The sequence below is a fragment of the Notamacropus eugenii genome, chromosome 5 (genome assembly GCF_028372415.1).
Source record: "Notamacropus eugenii isolate mMacEug1 chromosome 5, mMacEug1.pri_v2, whole genome shotgun sequence".
NCBI lineage: Eukaryota > Metazoa > Chordata > Mammalia > Diprotodontia > Macropodidae > Notamacropus > Notamacropus eugenii.
The window spans coordinates 23,238,795-23,260,015 of NC_092876.1; the positions used below are offsets into that span (position 1 = coordinate 23,238,795).

Below are 21,221 nucleotides of genomic sequence, written 5' to 3' on the forward strand. Positions count from 1 at the left end.
AAAGAGAATTAGGTGACTTACTCAGGGTCACACAGCCAGTGTCTGAGACTGGAATTGAACTCGAGTCTTCCAGACCCCAGGTGTGGCGTTCTATCCACTGTGTCACTTAGCTGTCCCCAAATCCAGTTATTTAATCTTGTACCCTAGTTTATATCCTGTTGTTTCCTTCATGAATAGAAATGCTCACCCACCCCCGGCTTTGGGGTCCAGCGCCAAGCTGAGGAGACCTGGTCTTGATATGTTTTGCAATGCTTAATGAATTGCTATGCTCAGGAATTCAAACATTTGCTTCACCCATTATTCCAGATTTTACCCATCACATTCCAAAGCTTAATGAGACAAAAAACCAACTCATTTTAGAGCATTAGGTACTCTCACTAGAGTATCTCAAGAATGTATTAGAAGACTGAAGCTCCAAAACATGAAGAATCTGTAGGAAAATTTGACTTTTCCAGATCTCTCCTCTTAATTCCTAAGAATCTCAAAAATGTCTTGGAAGATGTTTGTTTCAAAAGTCTCCAAGTGTCCACAAGCAGTGAGTGTTCCAACTGACCCATAGAGTAGGGGAAGTAAAGAGTATTCGGAGATTAAAGAGGGCAGGGCAGAAAAATTTAGGCCTCTAAGTGATTCAGAACTCTGCCCTGACAGGTGGAATGGTTTACAGAGCAGGACCAGGAAACAGGAAATGTGGGGAGAGTAGTTGGAGTAGTAGCAGTAATGGGAGCATTTGGAGGTAAGGGGCCTGCCCCAAAGCTCCAAAAAGAGGGGTGGAGTTGCCTCTGAAGTCCTAGGTAGGTAGAAGCTCAGGACAGCTCTCTTCAACAGACTGGTACTGCTGATCATTTCACTGAAGTAAAGTGAGAGAGCTTGGATGCCCCAGTCCTTCAAGGGCCTGGGATCTAGGAGAACAGACCTTTGGGTCCCAGGGAGGTGGGTCACAGACGGTGGCCCAGATGCCTACTTCTTTGAGGTGATGGAAACTGTGAGCCTGAGGAGCTGGGGGATGCCTGCATCCTGAAGCAGGCAGGAGCTAGGTCCTAGAGGGGGTAGGAAACGATAGGGTCAAACACTCAGGGTCTGGGTGGGAAGAACAAAAGACATGAGGGTCACAAGATACTGGGAAGATTGTAGGGGTTCCAGTGGTGTCAGTGGGTCCGAATGATCCTCTCAATCCAGGAGCTGTATTTACAGATCCAAGTATAAACTGCTGGTCGATGCGCTGAACCACAGGGGTAATCACCCCAGGAGAGGATGCCCTCGAGAGTCCCATTGCAAACCAAGGGGCCTCCAGAATCACTCTAGGAGAGGACAGAACAAGTTTCATCACCTCTTAAATAATGCCCTGGAGTCCCTCCCCACTGGCATAACCATCTTGGTAAAACTGGCCCACTAGCTGTCCCCTCCCCTCCATCACCCATCTCTGAAGTCTCTGCAGAAGGGAATAGGGTCCTCCTTGTCTGATATGTATAATCCCTCCTCAGCTCATCCATAGCTTCCTTCAAAATACACTCAGGTGTTCTTGTTGTTTTCAGTTGTGTCCAACTCTCCATGACCCCATTTGAGATTTTCTTGGCAGAGATACTAGAGTGGTTTGCTATTTCCTTCTCCAGCTCATTTGACAGATGAGGAAACTGAGGCAAAAAGGGTTAAGTGACTTGCCCAGGGCCACCCAGCTACTAAGTGTCTGGGGCCTCATTTGAACTCAGGTTTTCCTGTCTCCAGATCCAGTGCTCTATCCACTGTAGTGCCACCTAGATGCCCCCATACTCAGATATATGGCTTTCTAAACCAAATCTTTCCTATAAAATGTGAATTCCTTCAGGGCTAGCACTAGCTCATTTTTGTCTTTATATGAACACTTTCAGATGTACCTTAATTAATGCTTCCAGATTGACTTCCTGACCCCCAAAGTGTTGCCGCTCCCTTCCTTCCCTCTTTCTCTGTCTCTGTGTCTGTCTCCATCTATCTCTCTGTCTCCTTCCCTCTCTCTCTGTCCCTGTTTCCCTACCTCTTTCTCTGTCTCTCTCTCCCTCCCTTAAATTACTTTGTATGCTCCCACCCACCCACTCCAATAACATATGAGTTCCTGGATCACAGTCACTGTTTCTGTTTGGTTTTTGTATTTCCAACACCTGGCCCAGTGCCTGGCTTACAACAGACCCTTCATTAGTGTTGGATAAATTGAAATGCTCACCTGACAGGCGTCCTGGCCGTTGTCCAAGCCAGCACATACCATATTGTTTGTAAGCACCCCAGGGTAGGACAGCGAACACTCTTTGGGAGACAAGACAGTGACCTCCGAGCAGGACAAGCTCTTGCTGTATTTCACTAGTGGGAGAAATCAAAGCTGGAGTTCGAGGTGGCTTGGCTGCCTGCCCCTACTCCCCTTGGTGATCATACTGCCTTTGGGCTGACAGCCACCACCCCATCCTGGACCCAGGTTTCTGACCACTCCAACATGGGGCTGCTAAGCACCCTGTACCTCGGGGTTGGCTGGTAGTCCCCCAGCCTGCAGCCTGACATCGAGTCCCTGGGGCAGCACAGCTCCTGGCCAGAGGTAAGACCTGGACCCGGGGTCCCAGGATGGCTGGACGACGAAGTTTCATCAGAAGGAGGTCATGCTCATCAGTTCGCGCAGGGAGGGAAGGACCAGAACCGGCCTTGTACTTGGGGTGGGGGATCATAACAGAGCTGATCTTGAGTTGTTCTCCTCCATCAGGAAGTAGCAGATGGTAGTCACCAAGTTTGGCCCAAAGCCAACTATCCAGGCCAGAAGACAGAAGGGAAGCTCTAGGTACAACCACTTTCTGGGAAGCCCTCATGCCTTGCCTGACTCCACTCCATTCCCTTCCCCTTCCCTGACGTACTGAACCAGCTCAGTCAGCCTTTCCTCATCCCTCCTTCCTTCCCACAGTCCTCTGAGAAAGTAGTAGTAGGAGAGGCCCAGGTTTGTGAGTCAAGGTCTCTGGGATACCATTAACAAAATGAGAGGTCTGAACTAATGGAACTTCCTGGAGTCCCTCCTAATTTGAAATTCTGTGATTCTGAAGTCTATCCCGGCCTCTTCAGCTTATGACTGTGACACTAGGCAAGTCGTTGTCCTCTGCGGGGACTCAGTTTTTCTGTATGCAGTGGGACTTCCTCATCTTGGAGGTCTCCCCTTTCTGCCCCCACCTCCAACTAAATCCCCACACTACCTTTTGCCTTCCCTGTTCACAGCCGGCTTTAAGATCCCAGATCTAGATTTACCCTGAAAACACTAAAATGATCAGAACCTGCCGCTCCTTTTTTTTTGGATTATACCTTTCAGCGCAATGGGCTGCGGTTAATACCCATTCACGGTCCACCAGGACTCCCGCACAGCGGAATGAGAGGTCTTTGAAGAGCGAGACATGCCAAGGCTGAGAGCCCCGGGAGCACTGGGTAATCCTGGCCCTCGGGTCCTCCAATGCCTCCGGGACTGGGGAAACTGAGGTTCCAGGAGCAGCTGGAAGAGAGAGAGGAGTGAGAAGTCCTGAGGGTGGAGGGCTGGGCCTAGGAAAGAGGAGGACGGAGAAGCAAGAAGCTATCCAAAGAAGGAGGGGAAATAGAAGAGAGGGTCTCGGAAAGAGTTGGGGGGAGATTGATGGGAGAGGGACAAGAAAGGGAATGGTACCAGACAGTAGGAGCGTAACTACAGCAGCAGCGAAGATATCTCTCTGGTCCGTAGAGCTTTCCATCCATTAGCTCTGGATTCTACCAGTGTTGTGAAGTATTAACTTATATTTTTATAAAGCTGTGAGGTTTGCCCAGTCCATTCTTACATCCCAACTACACGCTGGGGTGAGCAGTTCAGGTATAACCCCTCTGTTTTAATAATGGGTAAACTGAGGCAGCTAGGTTGAAGGACTTGAACAACCACGCTCAGCTAGTCATTATCCACGAGCTTATCTGACTCCAAAAGCCAGGACTCTCTACTTCGCACAGATGCAGATTATGAAAGGTGGAGTTGAGGGGAAGGGGTCAGCTTGCCGCTGGGAGGGGCTGCTGGAAACGGTTTAGAAGGAGAGAGTAAAGACTGGGGACAGAAATCATGGTAGGGCTGGATTTGGGGGCAGGAAAGATGAGAAAAGTGTGGGATGCGTGAGGGATGGAGAGGGAATGAGGTTAAGTGATGTATTAAGGGGAGGATGAATTCGAGGATGAGGTTCCAGGGGGAGGAGAGGTTGGGACTGGATTCAATATAGTGACAGGGTGGTTGTGATGGAAAGCCATCGCTGGGGAGCCCTGTCTCCTCTCCCACCCAGTCCGCTCATATCTTCCCTTACCCCTGCAGGAAGCAAGTATCAAGCACCACAGGGCGATGTGGATGGAACCTCGACTCCTCATTCTTGGAAGCTGTGGTTGGAGAGGGAGAAAGAGGTCCTTTCCCATCTAGGAAGTCCAGTGACTCCCCCAGCTCTGCCCAGCCCAGCTCACTTCCAGAAACTGTAGAACCTCCCAGTCCCTGGCCCCACCTCCCACCCTAACCCGCTGATTAAACGGCCGCCCCATCAGATAACTCGCTAAGTGGGGCCCCCAGGCAGGATTGGAGAATACGCTAATTGTGGTAATAACAGCAATAATTAAAATAATAACAGCCCCTTTTAGCATCTCCCTGGATATCCTAAAACCAAGCTTAGCAGATCTCTCCCCAGTTTCCACCGAGGGAGATTGGAGTCCAGAGAGAGGAAGTCTATTCTGGAAAGTCTGCAACAACTAGCCATTTCCCCCCACTTTCTCAGGGTCGGTTATGGTGGGTAGCTCTTCCCAGACGTCAGCCCAAGGGGTTTCCAATAGGAGGATCATAGAGAGTGACTTTCTCAAAGTCATAGAGTGAAACCAAGAAATTCAGTTACCCCCACCTCCATACCCACTGCTGCTCTTTGGCCCGGAGGGGCCCTGAGCCTCCTCCTCCCCCCCAACCCTGAGAAGGGAGAGCCCCCAGTCTTACCATGGGGTCATTGACAGTGTCTCAGGGAGTGTCTCTGGGTAGCTGGATCGCTGCCTAGTCCCGTATGGGCAATCAGGTCCTCTGCTCCTGGTCCTTAGTCCAAGACTCCTCTTTTAACCCCCAGCCTCCGGAAGCTGCCCTACCCAGCCCCTAGGGGATCAAGCCCCCACTACCCCACCCTTCCTAATTAGACTTTCTGGGTGGGGCTGGCACCAAGCCTGTTACCAGATTCCTGCCCAGGGAGAGGCCCTGATTTAAAAAAAAAAAAATTAAAAAGGCTTCTTGTGCCTTTGTATCCTCTGTTTTCTAACAAAGCACCTTTCCCTCCCACAAATGGGAGAGTTCACAATGACCACTTCCTCTAAGAAGTCCTCCAGGATTGAGAACAAGACAGCTTCAAGTCTACCAGTTGGGAGGGATGAGAGGCAACCCCTTCACCCCAGGGAAAGGGGCTGATGAAGCCTGCCCCTTTCTCCTTCTCACCCCTACCCAGGGGGTGTTTGTCTACTTGTGCAACTGAATATTTGTATGGCTGGTTAGGCATTAGAGAATGGCAGACCAGGAAGAGAATTACCAGGTGCTCTTCTCCAGAGGGAGGAGGGAATACATAGAGAAAGACAAAACAAAAAACTAGAGTGACTGATGAATTCATAAATGAGGACCCCTGACAACCGAAGGAATCCTAACAAATCCTGATTTGTTGTTCAGTCCTGTCCCACTCTTGGTGACCCCATTTGGGTTTTTCTTGCAGAGATACTGGAGGGGTTTGCCATTTCCTTCTTCAGCTCATTTTACAGATGAGGAAACTGAGACAAACAGGCTTAGGTGACTGGCCCAGGGTCACACAGCTGGTACTTATCTGAGGTGAGGTCTTCCACACTGAAAGCCTAGCAGTCTAATCACTGCACCACACCTTATATGACCTAATCAGGATTTATGTGCTCAGAAGTCCCAGTAGTTTGCTTATATTGGTACATTTTCAAAAGGTTCCACTCTGGAATCAACTTCGATAGGAAAAAAAAAAAAACAGTTGAACTCACAACAACTGAGTGCCAACTAGAGACCATTTCTAACGGGAACAGAGCCAATTCTCCGGGATAAGTTGTTTATGCAGAGGTAGATCAAGATTAGGGCAACTAGGTGGTGCAGTGGCTGGATAATGCTCCAGGTCTGTAAAAGACCTGAGTTCAAATTTGACCTCAGACCCTCAGACCCTGGGCAAGTCTCTTCATCCTGTTTGCCTCAGTTTCCTCATCTGTAAAATGAGTTGGAAGAAGAAAGGGCAAATTACTCCAATATCTTTGCCAAGACAACCCCAAATAGGGTCACAAAGAGTCAGACATGACTGAACAATAACTGACCAAGACTGGGACCCAGGATAGAGGGGAGGCAGATACAGGTCCCCTTGTATTCTTTTTGGAGGAGTTAGTTGACCATCACAGGGGTTTGTGTGTTATTAATAATGCCAGTAGTTAGCTGAGTGTGACTGTGGCAACTGTTCCTATTCACTGAGATCTGAGACTTGATGTCATGGCAAAGACACATTGAAGGTTAAAATGAGAAAGGACCTTAGAACACAATGTTCAGACCATCAGAGTTACAAGGGACCTTGCAATGCAAAATATAGAAAATCCGAGATAATCTAATAAGATACTTTCATTTTTAAGGGAAGGAAATTAAGGTCAAGACACATTCAATGATTCACTGAGGTTTATATAGTGACAAACTGCCCCCAAATTTTCCCAGTGCTCCAGGTTGCAAGGATGTGCCCTTCTGGAATGATCTTTGTTCAAAAGTTCTTTCTCAGCTTGAGGTTCTAAGGTCCTTTCTAGCTCAAATAGTATATATTAGAAGGGCCATCCCACCTCTACCATCTGCTCTCCCCCCTTTCAGCTACCTTTTGGATTGTATCATCATATTATAAGCTCCTCAAGGACAGGAACTGAAATTCTTTTTCATATTTGTATCTCCAGCCCTTACCACAGTGCCTGACAGATAATAGAAGCTTAATAAATATTTCTTGACTGGTTATTCTTTGGAAGAACCCCCCAGCTCTGACTGACATCCCCTGTTCTAAGACCTCTCCCAGCTCTGATATCCCCTGTTCTAAGGCCCCTCTCAGCCCTGACCTTGGCTGTTCTACATTTTGTACTTTTAGGATCATAATAGGAGAGAGGAGAAGTTGCCCCTATAAATAAGGGAACTTGGGAGCTGTATGGTCTGTGGTTTGTCAGTTTTTGTCGTCAGTATCTCCTAGGCTCTAAGAACCATGTTAGTCTGATAGGACTCCCTTCCCAAGCTGCCTGGGGTTCCTGGTTTTCCCATGTTCTGTGCCTAATAGGCCCCTCTTCTTAGCACCTGACTCTGGTAATTATTCACACTTATTAACCACTCCTGGGATCTGACCCAGCTGCCCATCTTCCTGGCACTGGGCTAGAGCTGTAGGCATCCAGGCCAGCAGCTCTGGCTTCTCTTCAGTCTGAACCCTGTGCCCAGCCGGCTGCCATAATGCCTTGAGGAGGACTCAAATCCTTCAGCCTTTGTTGGGGTCGCTCTTTACTGGTCTCAGGATCCCAGATCTAGAGCCCCAAGGGATCTCAAAAGCCCTGAGATCAATGGGTTCATTCTACAGATGAAAACACTGAGACAGAGGAAGGGAAAGGCACTTACCCAAGATTGCCCGGGGGTACATGATAGAGATGGGATTTGGTCTCAGACTCTCTGGCCTCCAAGCTAGCATTCTTTCTGCTATCCCACGCTTCCTCCCCACCTTCCAATTCATTCCTCCTGTCTGATCCCTCTGACAATACAAGTGAGCAAAGGATCAAAAATGTCTGAGTTAGAAAGGACTTTAAGGGGTTAACTACTCTGTGTGTGTTTGTCCTTCATTGTGGAAGCCCATGCCATTAGAGAAATGATGACATGACTTGCACTTGACTTTGTTTTCAGTGAGGGAGGGCTGTGCAGGTCACCAGCCTCACTTCTCCTCCAGAGCCATCTCAATCCAGTGACCAGATATTCATCAGGATGACTGGAGATGACCCAGGATGAGGCAATTGGGGTTAAGTGACTTGCCCAAGGTCACACAGCTAGTGAGTGTCAAGTGTCTGAGGTGAGATTTGAACTCAGGTGCTCTATCCATTGCACCACTTAGCTGCCCTGGCTAACTAGTCTAGCCCATCTTTGAACAACCATCCCTTCTGCACATACCCAACAAGTAGTCATAATAACAGCCAACTTGTCCATGGAACTGCTCTCAGGTCTTCCTTAATACTTCTTTTCTCTAGGCTAAATATCCCACTTTCCATCAGCTTACACCCAGTTCTAAAAGCACCTGAGTCCAGGTGCCCTTCCTGACACATTGGACTTTGAGGGCAAGGGCTGTCCTTTGCCCTTTGCTTCATCTCCAGCACTTAACCCAGTGCCTGGCACATAATCATAATAATTATACATACATACATATATATACATATATATGTATGTATGTATGTGTGTATGTAGAAACACTATATTGATGTATGTGTGTATATATGTATTATGTGTAGAAACACTATATATGTACAAATATGTGTGTGTATACATATATATATTGTGTGTGTGTGTGTGTGTATTTGACTGATCAATTGACATGGCACCAAGAACCAGACCAGATGTGATTTGGTCAAGGTCAACTAATGTGGGAATAGAACTCTTATTTGGCTCACTATTCCTCCATTTAGATTTCCCCTACCTCTGACATCTCCTGTTCCCAGGCCCCTCCCAACTCTGACATTCTCTGTTCTAAGGGTCTTCCCAGCTCTGACGTTCCCTAATCTGAGGCTCTGACATTCTGGGTCCTAAGAGCACCCTTCCATCTGTCCTTTCCTTGTTCTAAACTCCCCTTATTTTAAGGAGACAGGGGCCCAAGTTACCTTTCCCTTGTAAGGAAATAAAATCACTGAATCTTAGAATTCCAGAGTTAGAACTGAAAAGACTTCAGAGAACATCAGTTCTGACACCCCCTACTCCCTCATTTTTATAGAGGCTTATATATGTCAGGTGCTCAAGAATATGAAGGTGGCAAAAGTCCACAACAGCATTCCAACCCAGGTCTTCCTGCCTTCACATTGAGCTTTACCCACTAAGCCAGGATGCCTATCAGGTCACTGAGCTACTATTACCTTCCTGTGCAAGATGGGGGAGCCATGGATTTGCATTAAAAAAATGACCAAGGATTTTCGAGGGCCATTTATTGTGAATAAAGTAGACAAGAAGGGGAGGCATGCAGGATGGAGGTGGATGGAAATATTCTTTGGTTAGGGTTAATTGTCCTTGATGGTTTGTTGGACCCAATCCACATATTTGCAGACCTTAGTATAGACACCTGGCTTCCTGGTGACAGCACAGGGGTCTTGGCCCCAGGAAATGATGCCTTGAAGTGTTCCATTGCACACCAAAGGTCCCCCTGAATCACCCTGTGGGAAGAGACCAAGAAAGTTGATCTCAGGGAAACTGACCTAAGGATGACCATGGGGATGGAGGAAGGGATAGGAATGAAGCGGGTAGGAAGGGTGTGGGAATGGGGATAGGAGTATGCAGTGGAATGGGGTGGGGAAAGCAAAAAGTTACGAATTGGGCTGATGTTTCCAGCAGACCTGGCAGGAGTCCTTGCCCGCCTCCTTGACACTGGCACACACCATGGTATCTGTGATATTCCCCGGATAGGCCCCTTCACACTCCCTGTGATCAATGATGGTTATGTTGGCACATCGAAGGGTATGGGGGAGAGTCACTGTGGAGGCAGAGAGGCTAGGCATGAGTCAAGCAGCCCTCTCTCACTAGGGCCCCTCCTACACTACACCGAACCCTCAGCAGTGTGCCTACATTCCCAAAGGGAATACATTTGTCTGGAGGATGGCTCCTGCCCTTTTTATGATGGGCATCTCCAGTTTGAGATATTTATCAATCTTCCTTCTTTTTATCACCTTCTTTCTCCACCAACCCTCCCCCAGTACTACCCTCACTGAAACCTTGAGGTGTCTTCCCATATCTCACCCCTTGTTTCTCCCCTATGCCTCATGTCTCCCTAGGTTTCCTTCTATGTGTTCCCTGGTTTGTCCATGTTGCTCATCCCTCTGTCTTTCTCTGCTTCCCCATGTGTCTTTTTGTATCCCCTAGTGACTTCTTGTCTCTGCATAGATCCCAGTGTCTCTACATATATGTCCCTAATATCTCTCACTGTCTCTCCACATGTCCCTGTGTCTCTGCATGTATCTCCCTAATATCTCTCATTGTCTCTGTGTCTCGGTATGCCCACTTGCACCACTAGCTATCTCCCCAGATATTTAAAGTCCACTCATTTCCCCTTTCAGGGTGTCCCCAACCCTCCAAGGACCCCTACACTGGGGGCTGGTGGTGGTTCCCCAGCCGGAGATGAGGCATTGGGAGCCAGGAGTGACGCAACGCTCAGTCAGGGGTAAGGGCTGAACCGCCCTCGTCAGCCTCACGGGGGCTTTCAGCTTCACCAGCATGATATCATTCCGATGGTCCTTGTTGGGGAGACTGCCATTGAAGTCTGGGTGGGGGATGGAGATGGTTGCCACCCTTCTCTGCTCACAGTTATCTGGCTGCTGAAGGTTATGCACCCCCAGGTGTGCCCAGTACTGGCTATGGGTGGAGAGGAGGAAGGAAAATTGGAGAAGATGAGATTAGCACTGGAGAGACAAAATTAGAAGGCATGGGGGTGGGAGAAGTGGGGTAGAATGGGAGCAAATGGTTAGAGCTGAGAGAGAGGAACAGAGAAGAAAGGAAAGGAAGAGGGAAAAGTTAGAGAAGACCCGAGAATGAGAGAGAGAAAGGAAAGTATCAGAGGTGAGGAGGGAGACAAAGAAATAGTGGAAGGAAGGAGTAAAAATGGAAAGACATAGTAAGCCTGAAGAAAAGATATTATTCCAAGGGAAATGGGCAGAATTGGAAAACTATAGGGCCATGAGTTCTGGAAAATACCAAAATTACAGGGATGGTTAATAAACACATAGAAAAAATAAGTCATCATCTCAAAAAACCAACACGGTTTTATCCCAAACCAGATCATACCATTCTAATCTTTGTGTGCAAGATACCAGCATAGGAAACCAAGGGAATGCTATCAATGTGGTTTACCTAGAGCTTGGCAAAGCATTTAACAAAGAAGGAGAGAAATCTAGACTAGACAGTAACACAATTGGGTGACCTAAGAGCTGGTGAAGTGGAATCCTTACTGGCTCCATGTCACTTTGCAAGGAAGACCCAAGCAGATGACTCAAAACTAGGAAGGATGACCAGTACACTGGATGGCAGTATGAGGATCCAAAAAAAAATCTTGATAATCTAGAATCTTGGGCCAAATCTAATCAGGTGAAATTTAAGTGAGATAAGAGGAAAGTCTTACATCTATTCATACAATCAACCTCACAAGTACAAGACGAGGGGAGGGGCATAGTTGGAGAGCAATTTATCTGAACACGATCTGAGGGTCTTAGTGCACCACAAGCTCAGGATGAGTCAGCATGGGGATGGGACAGCCAAAAAAGCTGGTGTGATTTTTGGGGACTACCTTAAGAGAGACAAAGCTTTCAGCAATAGGAAGGTGCTAATCCCATTATTCTCTGCCCTAGTCAGACTTCATTATGTTTGATTCTGGGTGCCACAGTTTCAGGATACTCTTAAGCTAAATGATGTTTAGAGGAGAGAAATTAGAATGATAAAAGCTCTTGAGTCCATACCATGGTAAAGATCAGTTGAATGAAATGGGGAGGAGAAGAGAGTGTAAAGAGGAAAGGAAGGAGACATGACAGCTGTCTACATGTCTTTGAAGACTACAATGTAAGCAGGACAGACTTATTTTGTTTGCCTAAAGGCCAAACTAGGACCAATGGATAGAAGTCACAAAGAGCCAAATTTAGGTTCAAGGTCAGGGAAGACTCGCTCATATTAAAACTATCCCAAAGTGAGATGGGTAGCCTCGAGAGTATTGGGAGAGGAAGCTGTCAGGCAGAGGGAGCCTGAATGACCACATGCTGGGTAGGTTGTAACAGGGACCCTTTTTTAGGGATGGGTTGGACTGAATGACTTCTAAGGTTCCTTTCAGCTCTGAAATTCTATGATGCTGGTGAGGAAGAAATATGAAAGACTGAGTTATAGAGAATGACAAAATAGGGAGAAGGGATAGAGAAAGAAATGGAATAGGAGAGATCAGAGATAAGGGGAAGAAAGAGAGATGACAGAGGAAGAGATGAGAAGGGAGAGAGATGGAAATGAAGAATCAGAAGTAAAAATGGAGGAGAGATACTAGGAAAAAAATGGGAGAGACTGGGTTAGAGATAGGAATATGGGGAAGAAAGCCAAGGGGGACAGAGTAGGAAAAGGAAGAGATAGTGGGATGAAAGATGGAGGACAAAGAGATGAAGAGACGTAGGCTTGGAAATGGGGAAGAAAGACTGGAAGTTACAGCAGGGAAAAAGTTGGAAGAAGAAGAAAGGAAGAGATGATGGGATGTGAGAGGGATGGTGATCAGAGGTGAAATACAGAAACAGAAAGAGGAAAGACAGGGAAACAGTGAAGGAAGAAATATAGGGGACATGTGAGAAAAAGAGACATATATACACATATGTTGTGCGTGTACATCTATCTCTATATCTATCTGTATCTATATACATATGTACATATATCTACATATGTGTGTATACATATACATATATATAATATATATATACACATACACACATATATGTTGGTTGAATCACGAGATGGAAGAAAAATAGCCCTTCTCTATCCTCATTCCCAGGCTCCGTTCCCAACCCCACCTCCAACTCTGCCTCCTTCCTCCTTCCTATCTCTGAATGACCCCTTTCTTCCAACCCATTCCTAACACCATCCCTGATTCAAGTGTCCCCTCCACCCTGGAGCCCCAGCCTTCTCCTCCCACCCCCCGCACCCACGGCTTCTTGCAGTGAGCTGCTGTGAGTAGCCATTGCCGGTTGATGAGGGTAGCCCCACAGTGTAGGCGAGATTTCTGAAACAGTGCAACCTGCCAAGGCTGGGAATGGGCTGGACACTCATATCCCTTTATAATTCTCGTCTCTGCTTGGCCATGACCTAGGAAGAAGACGGGGGTCAGCCATCTGGAGACAAGACTGGAAGGTAGAGAGGGAGGGAGGGAATGTGGGCACTGGGGAATTAAGTGAAAGGAAGTGGAGAACAGGAAGTTAAGCATGGTCTTGGGAAGGGGCAAATGGACACAAGGACTTGTTGGGGGATGGGAATGGGAATGACAATGAGAAAAGATGCAGGGATATGTAAGGACTGGGGAGAGGGTAAGGATGAAGTTATGGACAGTCCTACCCCTCACCATACTGCTCACTCCATGTCTCACCTGTCACCAGAGCAAACACCATTAGGGTAAGGAGAGGCATGATCTGAGGTGTCAGAGGAGAGGGCCAGACCCCAAATCCTGTCTGGAGAAATACAGGCAGGGATACTGTAGAGGCATGGAAGGCTCCTGTCCCCTCCCACAAAACCTTATACTCTTCAAAATATCTGCCTCTGGTCCCCAGCACATATGCCAGGAAGTTAGCCCAGAAATCACAACTATTCCCCCTTCAGGAAGATTCAGCCATTATGAAGACATATGGAAGCATTGGAGAGGGAAACCATTCTCATTGCTCTGCTAGAAGAGTAGAGCTGAATGTGGGAGGGGTCACTGACTCTTCCGTTTCATTGAATAACAGGATTTCAGAGTTGGAAGGGACCTCAGATATTGAGACATTGAGACACTGATATTCAAGTCCTTTACATCAGTGAAGAGGCGCACCATTAAATAATATCAGACCAGTAACCCAACCTTTGTCTCTAGACAAGAGGTAAGTAAGAGAGGACATGCTACATCCAAGAGAAGCCCACTCCCACGTTGGCTGACTCCAAGGGTGAAAGGATTCTTCTTTATGAGAAACCTTTATCTGCCCCTCTGAACTGTCTCTGTCCTTTGGGGCCAAGTTGAACATATCCAATCCCTCTCTTGGGTGATAGCCCTTCGGATACCTGAAGAGAGATACCATGCCATTCAATCTTAAGTTTCAGAAGAATTAAAGAATCCAAAATTCTTAAAGAATATTAAATTCTTAAATCTTAAAGAATCTTAAATCCTTAAATCTTAAATTTCAGAAGAATGCTAAAATCTTAAAGAATCTTAAGTCCTTAAATCTTCAGTTCTTGAAGAATATTAAATTCTTAAATCTTAAAGAATCTTAAATCTTTAAATCTTAAATTTCAGAAGAATTAAAGAATCCTAAAATCTTGAAGAATCTTAAATCCTTAAATCTTAAATTTCAGAAGAGTTAAAGAATCCTAAATTCTTAAAGAATATTAAATCCTTAAATTTTAAATTCTTAATGTATCTTAAATTCTTCTGTCTTCTACTCCCTTAAATCTTCTCTTCTCAAGGCTAAATATCTCAGGTTCCTTCAACTGATCCTTGTACTTCCTTGTATCTCTAGTTTTCCTGCACTCTGGTCCTCTTTTTCTTTAGAAATATTCCAGCTTGGATTAATTTTGTTTTGTTTTGTTTATCCTAAAAGGTGGTACCCAGTTCTAGGCACAACACTCCAATTTTCTGACCAGCACCCAAGACAGAGGGCTAATCAACAACCTAGACCTAGCTTCTGATTTTCTTATAGCAGCCTACCATGGAGTAATGGTAACCTTGCAGTTTATAAAAAAAAAAAAAAATCTGTAAATATTGATTAAGCCCTTCTTATAGAACAGGTACTGTGCTAAGCCCAAGAGACATAGAGAAAAAAAAAAGGAAAAACATCCCCTGACATCAAGAAGTTTACATTCTAAAAATCCCAATTTTTTTATTTCAAATCAACTCTCATCTAATCATCTCCCTCCACCTTGTGCTGGTGAAGTTGATTCATGAACTAGGAAGTACAATTTTACATTTGTTCCTAGTAAATTTCATCTGATTAGTCTTCATTCAACATTTGAACATGCAAAGAACTTCTTAGTTCCTGCTTCTGACAAGCATAACATTACTGTCCTACCTATGGGGGGGGGGGTCATCAGCAAAGCTCATGTGTGGTCCATCTCTGTCTCTCCATGTTTTTGATAAACATGTTAAATAGAACACAACTAAACCAAGACTTCTGCTTTCTCCACTGGAGACGTCTTGCCTTATTCACATTGAATTACAGACAAGTACTCTAGGTGGCGCAGTGGATGAAGCACCAGCCCTGAAGTGAGGAAGACCTAAGTTCAAATCTAGTCTCAGACGCTCACTAGCTGTGTGACCCTGGACAAGTTCCTTCACCTGTTTGCCTCAGTTTCCTCATCTGTAAAATGAGCTGGAGAAGGAAATGGCAAACCACTCCAATATCCTTGCCAAGAAGACCCCAGAAGAGGTCAAGGAGAGTGTGACCCAACTGAACAACAAGTAACAAACTCTGTGGACCTGGCCAGCCAAACAGTTCTGAATCTATTAAAGTGTATGATCATCCTACTCACATCTCCAAGTCCTTTGCAAGGAAAAAGTATGAGATACATTATTAAAAGCTTTGCTATAGTATCCCATTCTTTGATGAGTTTAGAAATCCTGTCAAAAAAGGAAATGAATTGGTATAATCTGTTCTTGAGGAAGGCATGATATACTGACCACTGCTTCCTTTTCTAGATGCTCATTACCATCCTTTTAATAATACGTGGACTGGCTAACAGTTTTCAGACTCCACTGCCTCTTCTTTTTATTTGAAAATCAGGACAATGTGTGTTCTTCGAGATATGCTACTTTTTCCATGTTCCATCTCTTTCAAAGGTCACTGACAATGGCTTGGCAATTCCTTATGCCAGGTCTTTCAATTCTCAAAAATGCAATTTAAATTTATCTATTCCTAATAATATTAACTCATCCATGGTCACCCAGAAATCTCCCCTCACTTTCATACTCATATTGAGTATTAATTCAGTTTGCCATTTCTTTTCTGGTCTTTCTGGTCCAAAGTTCATGGCTTTGGCAGAAAATAAAAGCATGGTAAATTTTGAGTAGCCCTGCCTTCTATCATCTTATATAACCTAAGCAATTTTAACCCTTCTATTTTCCCTAATATGGCTTTAAAAAAGAATTTTTTTAAAAAAATCTTTTTTTTTGTCCTAATAATTACTTGGCAACCTCATCTCCTTCCAAGTTTTAGCACTCCTGATTCTATTCACATAGGACCATACCTAACTTCTGTATGTTACCTGTCTGGTTACCTGTCCTTGGTTTGTCTTCCACAAGACGTCCTATAAAAATCAAATTGAGATGAGCTCACTATGCATCCTCATTATTCCCTTTAATAACTTCCTCTTTAAACTTTGATGATTTTCACACTTGCAAGTTTCCTATTTCTTGGGATGTTTTTTCTCTTGGAACTTAAATGCACTAAATTCTGTATGACCCTTCTCTAAGCTTTTTGAGATCTGTTTTCTCTACATCTACAGTCTATGTCAGATTGAGTCTGTATTTCTTCCCTTTTTCTATCATATTCTAAGATTAGGTGGTCACTTCCCATCAAGGCTTCTATCTTTTCCACCTCACCCACTAGCTTTGCTCTGGGGGGTGGGGTGGGATCAGATATACAAGAAAAGTTCCCCTTGTCACTTCTTTAGTTCATCTTTAGAATTTATTACTAAGGAATTTCTTAGTTCTGCTTTTGTAAGCAGTACTTTGTGTCCTCCAAGGATAATAAAGAATATATGGACAATGTGGACTCCATCGATTGTCACCCAGATTCTCTCTGCCAAGCTTCTTTCCTCTGATTCCGGGATTTCTCTACAATATATTGGTTGGGTGTATGTTTAAGCAGGATTCAGCCTAGAAGACATTCTGTCCCTCCCTCTGTTTTCTACTCTTCACTTTTCTATGCTCTATATCGAAATAACCCCTCTTCCCAATTCTGGCCTCTCTACCTCCTGCCAAACTGCTTGCTCTGTTCAGTTCTGGTCATGTATAGTGGAACTATAGTTGGTCCAATATATCATTCCTCTCTCTCTCTCTCTCTCTCTCTCTCTCTCTCTCTCTCTCTCTCTCTCTCTCTCTCTCTCTCTCTCTCTCTCTCCCCCCCGCCCCATCATTCCCCATTAATTCTGGTCAACAAATAGACCTTCAAAGATCTGTAATTGCACCATTCAAGAACCCTAGAACCATCTTGAACTCTTCTCTTAATCATTGCTTCATAAAATTACCCTTTGAAAGTGGGTCCAGACACTTAACTTTGGAGATGTACTCATTCCATTGACTAACAGGATGATGTAGAAAGACATACTTCTGACAGCTCTCACTGGGTCAGGACGTTTGGAAATTATAATTGTACTGGTCTTTGGTAACCAGCCATTCAGCTAACACATGTATTCGGTTACTGATTCCATTTTTTTTTAACTAGGGATGCTGAATTTTTCCCCTCAATTCTCTCTCTGTTTTCCTCTAGATTAGAAAAAAGAATCAAAGCAGGAAAATTACAAGTGGGAGAGCAGATTGGTGGTAGCTCTTCCTCTCTCAAGACTGTGAATGTACTGAGAGTTCAGAAATCCAGCAATGCCTTGTGAAAGGTCCTGGGCTTCTCCTGGTTAAGAGATCTTCTTACCACCCTGATGATTCTTACAGTTCTTTTTTTCCCCCACCTTGATTTCCATTACTCTCCTTATCACCTCCCAATTTATGTCCCTCTAAATCCATCCATGGCTCCTTGCTTCCTTCTATCACCTTCTCTCCTCTATCTTCTCACTCTATTTTCCCCTTTACCTCCATCAACACCACCTCTATTCTGAACCTTTCTCCATCCCTCAAAGCATTTTAAAATTCTATATAAATGCGTTGTTGTTACTGTTAAGTCAACTCTCAATTCTTTGTGATCCCATTTCAGGTATTCTTGGCGAAGATACCAGAGTAGTTTGACATTTCCTTCTCCAGCTCATTTTACAGATGAGCAAACTGAGGCAGGATTAAGTGACTTGCTCAGGGTCACACAGCTAGCGTCTGAGGTCAGATTTGAACTCAGGGAAATGATTCCAGGCCCCGGTGTTCTATCCAGTCTGAGAAGGGGATAGGAATGCTAGCTCTTCTAGAAGTTTCCTACTTTCCCTCCCCACCTCTCACATGTGAGAATCTGAATCACAAGGGACCTCAAAAACCATCTAACGCACCTTGGACATCCAGTAGTCTACAACATGATTGACAAGTAATCACCCCAGCCTCCCGCTGAAGATTTCTGGCGACAGAAGACTCCCTACACATAGACAGTCTAAGGAGTTCCATTCCCGGACAGTTCAGATTCTTAGAAAGCTCCTCCATTCATTGGGTCAACACCTCTGAGGCTCTGACCATTGCTCCTCTGGACCTCCGGTCTGGGGCCGAGCAGAATAAATCAAATTTTCTTTATCCTTCCCTAGCCTATCCCCGAGTCTCTTCAGATCCTATCTCGATATCACTTAACCATCCCATCCCCGCACCCCCCTCACCTCTTTCTGATTCCTTCCCTATACCCCTTCCCGAGCCAATCCCTGTGTCACTCAACGATTCCATCCCCTAATCTGTTCCCCATCCCATCCCCCACCGAAGGTTACTTTGTATCTACTGAGGACACTGTCACGTCTCGGCTTAGGAACGAGCTTTGGTCTCTTTCATTCTTAGAACTGGTCGGGTTCATTTCGCCCAGCGTTCCATAGCAGGCTGTTAGTAAAGGCCATAGGCTCCCCTTTATCCTATTTTATCCCTCTTCAGGCTCCTTTTACCCCCCTTTCCCTTCCCCTGGGCCTTGCTCCATCACCAGAGCGCCCTCTCGCCTCTTCCTTCCCCACCCCCACACAATCACAGGAGCCCTCTGTCTGCTCTGTTCCAACCCCTCTCCTGACCCGGTGCCCAGCCCTGGCCCCTTTCCCTCCCAGGACCCTCGGTCTTGCCCCACATCCTCGGGCCTAGGCACGTTCTCTCTGCCTTCCCGGTCTCCCGGCCCCAGGTGGGCGGGGTCTCGTTGCTGGCAGTACCACCTGGAGAGGGCGGGACCGTGTCCCAATTTGCACTTTCGGGGGCGGCCCGGGCCAGGCGCTCCGGGGTCAGGGGGTCAGGGAGATTGGGGGCAGCTGGACCCTGGGCACCTGAGGAGGAAGAAACATAGCCATAGGGAGCCCCACGCAGGAAGTGACAGTAGAGACAGGGCAAAGTCGGAGGGAAACAGTCACGGGATGCAAGAAAAGGCGATGCTGCTGGACCTCTGGAGGGGCACACAGACCGCGGGAGACCGAGGCAGAGGCCACAGAGATTCAAAGAAAGGGAAAGACCAGAAGCTCCGGAGACCAAGAGCTCAGAGACAGAGAGACCAGAGATCGCGAAGGCACAGTCGAGGCTGGGCTCTCGGACGCTGGGGTTTAGGAGGCGGAATTCGAGGCGCGGAACGGGGCCATCCCCCCATCCCCTCGGTTGTGCTCACCTGGGATGGGAGTGGGCCTGCCGACAGCCTGGGGAGGGGCTTGGGGCGGGGGGCGGCCGGGCTCCCAAGGCGGCGGCGGCTGCAGCTGGGGCGGCTAGGGCTCTGCCTCAGGTTCGGGCTGGGCCTGGGGCTGGGGCTGGGGCTGGGACGAGTTCGGGAGCGAGTGCACTTTGCCGGCGGAGGGGAGGCCGGGCCGGGTCGGGCCGGCGGGCGGGCCCGGAGAAGACTGAGCCCGCCCGGCAACCTTATCTGTGGTGGGGAGCCCCAGGGGGCGGAGTGTGCTGGGGCCCGCCTCCCCTTGGTCCCGCCGGCCCACCCTTGGGCCTCCCTCTGCATCCGCAGGCCCGGCAGCCCCGGCTTAGGTCCTGAGGGAAGCATCTCGCCCCCTCCACCCCCCATCCTCCCAGCTCTCAGGCCTGGGTTGGATCTCCGGCTCCCTTTCGTTCGTTTGTATCACCTCTTCTTTTTCCGTCGTCTGTCCGAGGGTCTGCCCCTATAGACTGACAGATAGATCTCTCTATCTCTCTCTGTCTCTCTGTCTTTGTGTCTGTCTCTTTTCCTCTGTCAGTCTGTCTCTCTGCCTCTGGCTTCTTTCTCTCCTTCCCTTTTTCTGTGTTCTCTCTGGGTGTCTCTGTGTCTCTCTTTGTCTTTCTCTGTCTTCGTCTCTCCTTCCCTCTCTGTCTCTCTGCCTCTGTCTCTGCTTCTTTGTAGCTTTATTTCTCTCTATTTTAGCTCTCTTTGGCTTTCTGTCCATCTCTCGAAGTCTGTTGTTTGTCTCCGTCTCAGTCTCTGCACTTATGTCTCCATCTCTTCTACTCATCCTCTCTTCCTTCTGTCTCAGTCTTTGCATTTGTCTCAGTCCTAGTCTCAGCGTCTCTGTCTTCGTCGCTCTGTGCTACACTTTTGTCTGTCTCCTCACATCTCTCTCTCTCTCTCTCTCTCTCTCTCTCTCTCTCTCTCTCTCTCTCTGTCTCTCACATAAAATATCTGTTTTTGGGGGAGGGGGAACTTAACAATAATCAACAAATAAAAACATTTCAATACCCAAAGAACCAGAAAGGTCCTTAGAGGAGAGAGTGCTGCTAAGCGCTGTCTATTTTAGAAGAATCACAGACATAAATGTAGAAGACAATACAAAATATATTATTACATCACACTAAAGTATCCATGTAAAATCTATATAATTTAATGAGGTGGTAGCAAAGCTGCTCTACCGTCCCCAAGTTTTTTGTCTTCTCTGTCCCTTTAGCTGTGGATCCCTCTGTTCTCTTTCTGACCTTGTGCCTTCTCAGTTCAGGCCCCTCTGTGAGCCAGGGCCCACCCAGGAGGTTAGTGGGAGGTAAGGATTAGGAGGATTGGCACCTCCCTAGAGGCCTGAAATCTTTGACTTGACTGGGCTTGTGAAGGGTGTGTGTGTGTGTGTGTGTGTGTGTGTGTGTGTGTGTGTGTGTGTGTGTGTGTGGAAGGTGCACAAGGGACCTCTTCGAGCCAGGCTGCTGCTTATGGGGAAAAGACAACTTTAAGGGCTTGGGGATGACTTCTCCTGTCAATTCTCCTCTCCCTAGCCCAGGTACTATCCTCCTTCTTCTCCTCTTGCTTTTCTCCTCTTTTCATCCCCTCTTTCCTCTCCTCCCTTTTCCTATCCACCCATCTTCCTCCCACCTTGTTTCCTTCTCTCTTTTTTCTATTTTTTCTTTCCCCCCTTTCTTCCTTTCTTTTTCTTTCACTCATCTGTTCTCTTTCTTCCACTTTATTTCTTTCCATTCTGTTCT

At 46.6% G+C, this 21,221-nt stretch overlaps 2 protein-coding genes across 2 annotated transcripts; both read right to left on the minus strand.

Moving 5' to 3' along the window:
- Window positions 1-354: 354 nt before the first annotated feature.
- KLK10 (kallikrein related peptidase 10) lies at window positions 355-5,173 on the minus strand. The gene is made up of 6 exons (XM_072607738.1): window positions 4,973-5,173; window positions 4,308-4,377; window positions 3,304-3,487; window positions 2,483-2,760; window positions 2,195-2,328; window positions 355-1,298 (listed from the first exon to the last, which is right to left on the minus strand). Exons 1-6 carry the CDS (start codon window positions 4,973-4,975, stop codon window positions 1,146-1,148), a joined length of 822 nt encoding a protein of 273 aa, XP_072463839.1. The 5' UTR covers window positions 4,976-5,173; the 3' UTR covers window positions 355-1,145.
- Window positions 5,174-9,184: 4,011 nt separating this feature from the next.
- Window positions 9,185-19,842, minus strand: KLK11 (kallikrein related peptidase 11). The gene is made up of 6 exons (XM_072607737.1): window positions 19,450-19,842; window positions 13,365-13,446; window positions 12,931-13,087; window positions 10,353-10,618; window positions 9,607-9,743; window positions 9,185-9,426 (listed from the first exon to the last, which is right to left on the minus strand). The coding sequence occupies exons 1-6, from the start codon at window positions 19,825-19,827 to the stop codon at window positions 9,274-9,276; spliced, it is 1,173 nt and encodes a 390-aa protein (XP_072463838.1). The 5' UTR covers window positions 19,828-19,842; the 3' UTR covers window positions 9,185-9,273.
- Between the last annotated feature and the right edge of the window lie 1,379 nt (window positions 19,843-21,221).

Coding starts and splice junctions, on each gene's coding strand:
- KLK11 (XM_072607737.1), bottom strand. CDS start 19,827: ATGCTTCCCTCAGGACCTAAGCCGGGGCTGCCGGGCCTGCGGATGCAG. Junction 9,744..10,352: donor AACCACCACCAGCCCCCAGT/GTAGGGGTCCTT, acceptor CTGCCTCCACAG/TGACTCTCCCCCATACCCTT. Junction 9,427..9,606: donor CGGGCAAGGACTCCTGCCAG/GTCTGCTGGAAA, acceptor CTCTTCCCACAG/GGTGATTCAGGGGGACCTTT.
- KLK10 (XM_072607738.1), bottom strand. Junction 3,488..4,307: donor GATACTTGCTTCCTGCAGGG/GTAAGGGAAGAT, acceptor TCTCTCTTCCAG/CTGCTCCTGGAACCTCAGTT. Junction 2,329..2,482: donor GACTACCAGCCAACCCCGAG/GTACAGGGTGCT, acceptor TTCTCCCACTAG/TGAAATACAGCAAGAGCTTG.